The sequence below is a fragment of the Arachis ipaensis genome, chromosome B02 (genome assembly GCF_000816755.2).
Source record: "Arachis ipaensis cultivar K30076 chromosome B02, Araip1.1, whole genome shotgun sequence".
NCBI lineage: Eukaryota > Viridiplantae > Streptophyta > Magnoliopsida > Fabales > Fabaceae > Arachis > Arachis ipaensis.
Window position 1 is genome coordinate 597,441 of NC_029786.2, and position 9,855 is coordinate 607,295.

Sequence of the window (9,855 nt, forward strand, 5' to 3'; positions counted from 1 at the left end):
ATAAATAGAATTCAAAATTTTGACACTTAATTAAAAAAATAAGTGAATTACCATTTCAGCCAACCTAAATTGATGAATTTGGAGTTAATTCTTAAAGTGATTATTGAAATTTGTCGCTTCCATTTAAAAGATTATTGAAATTTTAATTACACTAATAAAATCATCGCGACTGAAAAAATTGCACCATGACAATCTCCCATCCCTTTACGTCAAGTTACTCTTCACGTCGTTAGTGATCTCACACATACCCTTCCATGTTGAATTAGAGAAAATAATGTGACTTTAGTTATCGGGCTAAATACTTGATTAAACGATGTTGTTTATTCTTAATGAGTCATAAAACATCTTATTTTTCACAAAAAAATATATATGACCATTAAAATTAAATGAAATTTCATAAAAAATTTAACGTTAAAACTACAACAACAATGTTTTATCTAAGAAAGAGAATAAATGATTAACATGATACAATCTTTTCAATCTTAGAAACGTTTATATAATACAATTGAAATTTTAAAATTGTTTCTTTAAACAGCCAATCTCAAAAACTACTTTAATATTTAACTCGTTAATTTAATTTCTCAAATATGTAATATTTTATCTTTTGAAAATAGATATATCTTTTCAATAAATTTTACTAAACTCATAATTATTATTAGAGCACCTTGTTACCAATAAAATTGAAAGTTTTAAACTTGAAATATAAACAAATAATTATTTTTAAAAATTCATTCTAACCATTTAATTAACCTAATAAATATTTTTAGGGTACATTTAACATACTTTTAATTAGATATTAAAGCATATTACTCCTCAAAGTAAATTAAAAAAAAAATAAATAAAGGGTAACTCCACTTCCATATATAAATTAAAAAGAGTTTTAAGTATATTAAAAAAATTAATATTTTAATTATTTTAACAGTTGATTTTAATTATAAAAAAAAATATATATAATATATATTAATTAAAATTAACGATTAAAATAATTTTAATACTGATATTTTGGATACACTTAAATTTTTTTGTTTGTAGATTATAGAGTATAGATTAGAGAACAAGATGATGTAATTTTGGGAAAAAGGAGGGGCAATCTCAATGGATACCTTCCGTTAAAAAGGAACCAAAGCAAACCCGACCCAACTATCATTGTCATTTTTTTAAGACACAGAGAGAGATTTTAATCTTTCTCTCACTACCGAGTACCAACCTCAACCCAAAATTCAAAAAAAAAAAAAGAAATCAATTTTATTAAAAAAATTAAAAAGAAAGTTAGGATTTGATCAGAAAAAAATTGCACACAATCGCGTGCGACCCACATAGTGGAATTCACCGATTCGGACAAGCCTCGTTCCTCTCAGTGAACCTTCGCCCCCCTCTCACCAAAGATCCACACCCACTTACCCCTCTTCTTCTTCCGAAATTCGCGGCTTTTTTTGGAGAGAGAAAATCGGAGCTTTTTAGAGAGAGAAAAAATGGCAGATGCTTCTATACCCTGAATCCAGAACAACGAAAAGATTGGGCCTTTCTTCAATTTTGTACTGATTTGAGGCTTTTTTAACCTTGTGGGCTCTCCAATTTTGATGATTTTTGAGTTTTTCTGTTTTCTTGAATGATGGGGTGTTTGTACTGTGAGTGATCTAAATTTGGGGGTTGGGGAATTTGGTGGGTGGATTTGTGCTCCATGCAGTCAGGTGGCGGTGGCCGGAACCCTGGGGTTGGCCGGACGGGCTCCACGGCGACGTCGTCAGCTGCGGCGTCGCCGTCGTCTTCGTCTTCGGCATCCCAATTGGGGCTTGATCAGCATCATCTTCAGCAGCAGCAGCAGCAACAGCAGCAGCAGCAGATAAGTTCTAGTAGACAGGTGTGGATTTTTTATGGAGGGTTTTGAAGCTGAATTTCTATGATTTTTTTTTTCCGTAAAAATGTGCTCTTGAACAATGTTATGGTTTTGGATAACATGGCTTATCGGTAGTGTGATTGTGTGAGTGAGGGGTGTGGTTTATGCCTTTATGGNTGATTCTGAGTCAGCTATTTTGCAGTTGCTTTTGGATTTTTTGTTTCTTCGGTTTATAGGATATGGCTTCAGCAATTAATTTGACTTGAGAATGCAACTGCTGATAGTGAATTTATGGAGCTTAATTATTTTGTAACAGTTGGTTTGGGGAGGGGACTTGGGAATTGGGAGTGCCGTTGATTTTGGAAATTGGGATGCAGTGGAATTTGCATTTGTTTATTTTATTTAAATTTATGACAACCTCGTACCTATCTTGTTTTGTTGGTCCGGTTTTGGTTCGTTTTGGTTTTTCTCTCTTTCCTTCCTTTTAAAGACCAATTAAATTTTTGTGTACTATGAGTCAAACTAGGCATGTTTCAGTTCAGTGGAGTGCTGCTAGGTAATGTTGTCAGCTTTTGAGTCAGAAGTTTCCATTTGATCACACAAACAATATGAACTTTGCTGTGGTTTTTGAATTTCTTAGCTAATTTGTCTTCTTACATTTATTTTTATGTTCATATGGGATCTAAAATTATTGGCAACGGAAAACATTAACCCTTTTTGTGTAAACTACTTTTCTGAAATGTTGGTGCATTTGCTTTTTGGACTTAAATGACGATTAGATAATTATATGAATGATTTTCTGCATGTCATATTGTCAAGGTGGTTTGGAATCAGCTATATTGTTTCTGGTTTTATATTGTCACTTAAGTGGAGGGCACTGTCTGCTTTTTTTCTTCTTATGTACTGTAATTGTATAGGGCATATTATCCATGGAATTTTCATTTCTACTTACACCTTTAACCTTAAAATATCTAAAATCACCAGTACAATTGTGTAAAACTTTCCACTGAATGAACTTGTTATACTTAATATTTTTTTGGTGGTTATTTCAACCTTGATATTGATGAAATTCGCATTATCACCTTACATCTTTGTGTTCTTTTAAACTTCAGAAAGAAACGATTAATGGTTTCGGGGTCATGACCTTTTTCCCGGTTTTGTATATGCAGTCATTTCAACAACAGTTACTTAGAAAACCTGAAGGGAATGAAGCTTTCTTAGCATATCAAGCTGGGCTCCAGGGTGCCTTTGGGAATAACAATTTCTCATCTCCTGGTGCCATGCAATTGCCCCAGCAGTCTCGAAAGTTCATGGAATTAGCTCAACATGGTGCCAGCCAAGATGGCCAGTTCAGGGCTCAAGGTGTTGAGCAGCAAATGATGAATCCTATGCATCAAGCATACCTTCAATATGCACTTGCACAACAAAAATCTGCGATGGGAATTCAGTCGCAGCAGCAAGCTAAAATGGGAATGTTAAACCCATCTCTGAAGGATCAGGAAATGCGCGTGGCAAATCTGAAAATGCAGGAAATGATGGCTATGCAGGCTATGCATCAAGCTCAAGGATCATCATCTAGGAATTCTTCCGAACATGTGTCACGTGGGGAAAAACAGATCGAGCCAGGACCGCAGACAGCTCCTGATCAGAAGACTGAAGGAAAGCCTTTATCCCAAGGACCAGCTATTGGACATGTAATGCCTGGCAATGTGGTGAGACCAATGCATGTGCCAGAATCTCAGCAGGGAATTCAAAATTTTATGGCAATGTCTGCGCAATACCAGGCTATGCAGGCATGGGCACGCGAACGCAACATAGATTTGTCGCATCCTGCAAATGCTAACATAATGTCGCAGCTCATTCCAATGATGCAGGCAAGGATGGCCTCCCAACAAAAGGTCAACGAGAGCAACGTTGGTGTTCAGTCAACACCTGTTCCTGTTTCAAGGCAGCAGGTCACTTCTCCAGCTGTTGGAAGTGAGGGTTCTGCACATGCTAATTCGTCAAGTGAAGCATCTGGGCAGTCAGGTTCTTCAAAAGCCAGGCAGTCAGTTCCACCCGGCCATTTTGGCTCCACAACAAATTCTGGCATAGGCAGTGGCTCCAGTGACATGGTGATGCAGCAACTTGGTGCTCAAGGAAGAGAGTCTCCAGCTTCTTTGAGGCAACCAGTCTCAGTGGGAAATGGAATGCCCTCTGTGCATCCTCATCAGTCTTCTGCCAACAGGAACTCAGGTGCAGAACATCCCATGGGTGCAAAAACTTCATCATCTGGTTCAGAACCCCCGCAAATGCAAAACTTAAGGCAGTTAAACCAATCCTCATCTCAGGCCGGAGTTCCAACAAATGAAGGTGGCTCGGGAAGTCATGCTAAATCTCAAACGGCACCACCAGCTCAGATGCCTCAGCATCGGACAGGAAGCGTGTTTACCAAGCAGCAGCTTCATGTTCTTAAAGCCCAAATACTTGCATTTAGGCGGCTGAAGGTTAGATCTCTGCTTCATTTCATTCTATCTGTCTGAGTGTGTTTGCATTATTTGTGCATGAGCTATTTATATATTCCTATTAAAATATGCTGCCTATAATCTAATTTTGCCTTTTCTATTTGTTGATAGAAAGGGGAAGGTACTCTGCCTCAAGAACTTCTACGTGCTATTGCTCCGCCGCCTCTTGAGATGCAGGTGCAACATTCAAATCATCCCACAGGAGGACAAAATCAAGACAAACCTTCTGGCAGTATCGCGGCAGAACAACCAAGGCACACTGAACCCAATGCAAAGGATTCACAATCTATCCCAGCTATTAATGGACAGAGTTCTTTAAAGCAGGAACCCTTTCCCAGAGAAGAGAAATCCGTTGTACCACCGGTTCCTGTGCAAGCTGTTATGCCACCTGCACCAAAGGAATCTGCTCCAACATTATCTGCTGGAAAGGAAGAGCAGAAATCAGTTGCATGCCCTGATAAGTCAGACCAGGACAGGGACAGTGATCGTGGAAAGAACAGAACTCCTCCTAGGAATGATTTAGTGCTAGATAGGGGAAAGGCGGTTGCACCGCAGGCTTCTGTATCCGACTCAACCCAAATTAAGAAATCGGCACAAACAAGCACTGTTTCCCAGCCAAAGGATGCGGCATCTACTAGAAAATATTGCGGACCCCTATTTGATTTTCCTTCATTCACTAGGAAACATGACTCTTTTGGGTCATCGATGATGGTAAACAATAATAATAATCTGTCACTGGCATATGATGTCAAAGATCTTCTTTTAGAGGAAGGCATGGAAGTACTTAACAAGAAACGTACAGAAAATTTAAAGAAGATTGAAGGGTTGTTGGCAGTGAACTTAGAGAGGAAAAGGATTAGGCCAGATCTTGTGTTAAGGCTACAGATTGAAGAAAAAAAGCTTCGCCTTGTAGACCTTCAGGCACGTTTAAGGGACGAGATTGATCAACAGCAACAAGAGATAATGGCAATGCCGGATAGGCCATATCGTAAGTTTGTAAGGCTGTGTGAGCGTCAGCGTATGGAACTTGCTAGACAAGTGCAGGCATCTCAGAGAGCTTTGAGGGAGAAGCAGCTTAAATCTATATTTCAATGGCGTAAGAAGCTTCTTGAGACACATTGGGCTATTCGTGATGCCCGTACTGCCCGCAACAGGGGTGTGGGTAAATATCACGAGAGGATGATGAGGGAATTTTCAAAACGTAAAGATGATGACAGAAACAAAAGGATGGAAGCTTTAAAGAACAATGATGTTGACCGATATAGAGAGATGTTACTGGAGCAACAGACTAGCATGCCAGGCGATGCTGCAGAAAGATATGCTGTTCTCTCAACTTTCTTAAGTCAGACAGAAGAGTATCTGCATAAATTAGGAAGTAAGATAACTGCTGCCAAAAATCAACAGGAAGTGGAGGAGGCAGCAAAATCTGCTGCTGCTGCTGCACGATTGCAGGTATGCTTCATCAACTTTTCCCCCTCCGATGTTCTGAGAACTTTCCGTAGTGTGTTGTTGTCAGGGTTCTGGTTTTTTGATGGCTTCTAATGCACTATTTGAACTTATTATGTGAGATTTTTTCTATGCCAGTGATCCATTATTTGTGTTTTTAACTCTAGGGTCTTTCTGAGGAAGAAGTAAGAGCTGCTGCAGCTTGTGCAGGGGAGGAAGTAATGATTAGAAATCGTTTTCTGGAGATGAATGCTCCTAGGGACAGTTCATCTGTCAACAAGTGAGTTTGTGTTAGTTAATCTCTATTTAATATGCATGTTTATGATGATTTGTTTTGTTGCAAAAATGCTTGGGAGATTGTAACTTTAGCAAATGTTGCTCAAGATATTTTTGCTTATTTTATTCAATTTTCAAGTGCCCTGATCTTGTTTATAATGTTTTTTTTAGAATTTTATTAAATTGGCCTTGTTATGTGTAACAATGCTTCGGGTGCTTGATTGTCACCATTATTGGCTTCTCTTCAGGTATTACAACCTTGCTCATGCTGTGAGTGAAACTGTGATTAGGCAACCATCAATGTTACGTGCTGGAACATTGAGAGACTATCAACTTGTAGGTTGCTAAATCATATGAAATACTCATTGAGTGGTTGTTTTATTTTTTACCCACTCAAGCAAACTTTCAGGATTTAACATGTTATTTTTTCAAGGTTGGTTTACAATGGATGCTTTCTTTGTACAATAACAAGTTGAATGGAATTTTGGCGGATGAGATGGGTCTTGGAAAAACTGTGCAGGTTAGTAATTCCTTAAGATGGAAACAAGGTTTATTATGTACTTCTTTGAGTGACTTCACAATTCATAATAAATTTTTTATGTTGATCATTACATGATTGTTTGTCCTTGTAAGGTTTAAGGCTAATGCATGATCATTTAATGAGTTCTTGTGTGTGTATAATGCTAAAGTATTTCCTTTACAGGTTATGGCATTGATTGCATACTTGATGGAATTTAAAGGAAACTATGGCCCGCATCTTATAATAGTACCGAATGCTGTTTTAGTTAACTGGAAGGTGAGTTTTCAACTTTTTCACTAAGGATATCCTTATTTGTGTGGTTATGCGTGCTTTTTGACATGAAAAACTGTGTTCATTATGCAGAGCGAGTTTTATAATTGGCTACCATCTGTGTCGTGCATTTTTTATGTTGGAAGCAAGGATCAACGGTCAAAATTATTTTCACAAGTAAGCATGCCTTATCTTATTCATAAATGTAGGGAGAGTGCTTCATCTTCACTGCCAATTTCCTTCTCTGTTACATTTTTGCAGGAGGTTTGTGCTATGAAGTTTAATGTCCTTGTGACTACTTATGAGTTCATCATGTATGATCGATCAAAGCTTTCAAAAGTCGATTGGAAGTATATCATAATTGATGAAGCACAGAGAATGAAGGATAGGGATTCAGTCCTGGCCCGTGATCTTGATAGATACCGTTGTCAAAGGCGCCTGCTTTTGACAGGAACACCATTACAGGTCTGATATGATTTGATACATTTTGCTTTGATGTATATATTAGTATCTAGATTGAATGCATTCATTTATTTTTGTTGTGCTTGCCCATTCGCTTGAAGAATTAATCAACTTGCTATAAGAGAGAAAAAGAACTTTACACAGTATGTTTATGCTATACATTTTGTTGACGGAACTATTTATGCTCTGATATCACTGCAGAACGATTTGAAGGAACTCTGGTCACTTCTAAATTTACTTCTTCCTGAGGTTTTTGACAATAGGAAAGCCTTCCATGATTGGTTCTCTAAACCATTTCAAAAGGAAGGTCCTGCTCCAACCCAAAATGGGGAGGATGATTGGCTCGAGACTGAGAAGAAAGTTATCATTATCCACCGACTTCATCAGATTCTTGAGCCTTTCATGCTCAGGCGTCGTGTTGAAGATGTTGAAGGCTCACTTCCACCTAAGGTGCGACTAAAATAGCCTTCTTGACAAGTTGCACTGTATCTGTGGCGCTGGACTAATATTTTTTCTGCATTGCAGGTCTCGATAGTTCTAAAATGCAAAATGTCCGCTGTTCAAAGTGCAATTTATGATTGGGTCAAATCAACTGGTACCCTTCGTCTTGATCCTGAGGATGAGAAGCGTAGGGTTCTAAAGAATCCGGTCTACCAGGTGAAGCAATATAAAACTTTAAACAACAGATGCATGGAGCTCCGCAAAACTTGCAATCATCCGTTGCTTAATTATCCCTTCTTCAATGACTTATCTAAAGATTTCCTTGTAAAGTCTTGTGGAAAATTGTGGATCCTGGATAGAATTCTCATTAAACTTCAAAGAACAGGACATCGTGTTCTACTGTTTAGTACCATGACAAAACTCCTAGACATCTTGGAAGAATACCTGCAATGGCGAAGACTTGTGTACAGAAGAATTGATGGTACAACCAGTTTGGAAGATCGTGAGTCGGCTATAGTTGACTTCAATAGCCCTGATTCAGATTGCTTCATCTTCTTGCTTAGCATTCGAGCTGCTGGACGAGGTCTGAACCTTCAGTCTGCTGATACAGTTGTTATATATGATCCTGATCCGAACCCTAAAAATGAGGAGCAGGCTGTTGCCCGAGCTCATCGGATTGGACAGAAAAGAGAGGTTAAAGTTATCTATATGGAAGCCGTTGTTGACAAGATCGCTAGCCATCAGAAGGAGGATGAAATGAGAAGTGGAGGCACTGTTGACATGGAGGATGAACTTGCAGGTAAGGATCGCTACATAGGATCTATTGAGAGCCTCATAAGGAACAATATTCAACAATATAAGATAGATATGGCTGATGAGGTTATTAATGCTGGACGCTTTGATCAAAGAACAACACATGAAGAGAGGCGTTTGACACTTGAGACATTATTGCATGATGAAGAGAGGTATCAAGAAACTGTCCATGACGTTCCATCATTGCAGGAGGTAAATCGAATGATTGCCAGGAGCGAAGAGGAAGTGGAACTGTTTGATCAAATGGATGAAGAGGAGGATTGGATTGAGGAGATGACAAGGTTTGATCAAGTACCCAAGTGGCTTCGAGCCAATACAAGGGAGGTGAATGCTGCTGTTGCTGCGCTGTCAAAAAGACCGTCAAAGAACATTTTAACTGGTGGTACAATACCTGTGGAACCTGGTGAAGAAAGGAAAAGAGGACGGCCCAAGGGGAAAAAGCATCTAAGTTACAAAGAAGTAGATGATGAGAATGGAGAGTACTCCGAAGCAAGCTCTGATGAAAGAAATGGATATGCACATGAAGAAGGTGAAATAGGAGAATTTGAAGACGATGGGTATAGTGGTCCTGATGGACCTCAACCCATCGATAAAGATCAGTTGGAAGATGGTATACTTTGCGAGGCTGCCGGTTATGCATTTCCTAGATCTTTGGAAAGTGCTGGAAATAATCAGATGGTTGAAGAGGCTGGTTCCTCAGGATCATCCTCAGACAGTCAAAGATTGATCCAGACGGTATCTCCATCAGTTTCCTCTCAGAAATTTGGTTCACTTTCTGCACTAGATGCCAGGCCAAGTTCGATACCAAGAAAGATGGTATGTGCATTGATTTGCATCTTGAATTTTCCATTTATTGTTTGTCTTGCTCTATCTTATTCTGATTAAATGTCTTGTAACTGTTTTTGCCAGACAGATGAGTTGGAAGAAGGGGAAATTGCTGTTTCTGGTGATTCTCACATGGATCATCAACAGTCTGGCAGTTGGATTCATGATCGTGATGAAGGTGAGGATGAACAAGTTTTGCAGCAACCCAAGATTAAACGTAAACGTAGCATGCGTGTTCGACCCCGTCCTGTTGCTGATAAACATGAAGAAAAGCCTGTCAATGAAATGGCATCTCATTTAGCAATACAAGCAGAACATAAATATCAATCACAGCCAATGGCCGACATAGAATCAAAACGATTGGTTGAATCCAAACCAGGCAGGCATGATTTAAATGCATCATTAAAAAATAAGCGAAGTTTACCTCAAAGGAGAGTTGCCAATACATCCAAATTACATGG

The 9,855-nt window shown here is 38.7% G+C and overlaps 1 protein-coding gene and 1 long non-coding RNA gene across 2 annotated transcripts in view; one reads left to right on the forward strand and one right to left on the reverse strand.

Annotated features, from left to right (window-relative positions):
* LOC107621516 (ATP-dependent helicase BRM) overlaps positions 1,481-9,855 on the forward strand; it is a gene marked incomplete in the record, with an annotated part of 10,446 nt that continues 2,071 nt past the window's right edge. Inside the window, 12 exon segments of the mRNA XM_016323546.2 lie at positions 1,481-1,861; positions 3,007-4,323; positions 4,453-5,793; positions 5,955-6,067; positions 6,312-6,399; positions 6,497-6,583; positions 6,767-6,859; positions 6,947-7,030; positions 7,115-7,318; positions 7,517-7,765; positions 7,841-9,385; positions 9,479-9,855. Coding sequence (XP_016179032.1) covers positions 1,682-1,861; positions 3,007-4,323; positions 4,453-5,793; positions 5,955-6,067; positions 6,312-6,399; positions 6,497-6,583; positions 6,767-6,859; positions 6,947-7,030; positions 7,115-7,318; positions 7,517-7,765; positions 7,841-9,385; positions 9,479-9,855 — 5,678 coding nt within the window.
* LOC110268442 lies at positions 2,230-3,000 on the reverse strand. The gene is made up of 2 exons (XR_002356524.1): positions 2,786-3,000; positions 2,230-2,732 (listed from the first exon to the last, which is right to left on the reverse strand). It is a non-coding gene; the product is annotated as an uncharacterized LOC110268442 (long non-coding RNA).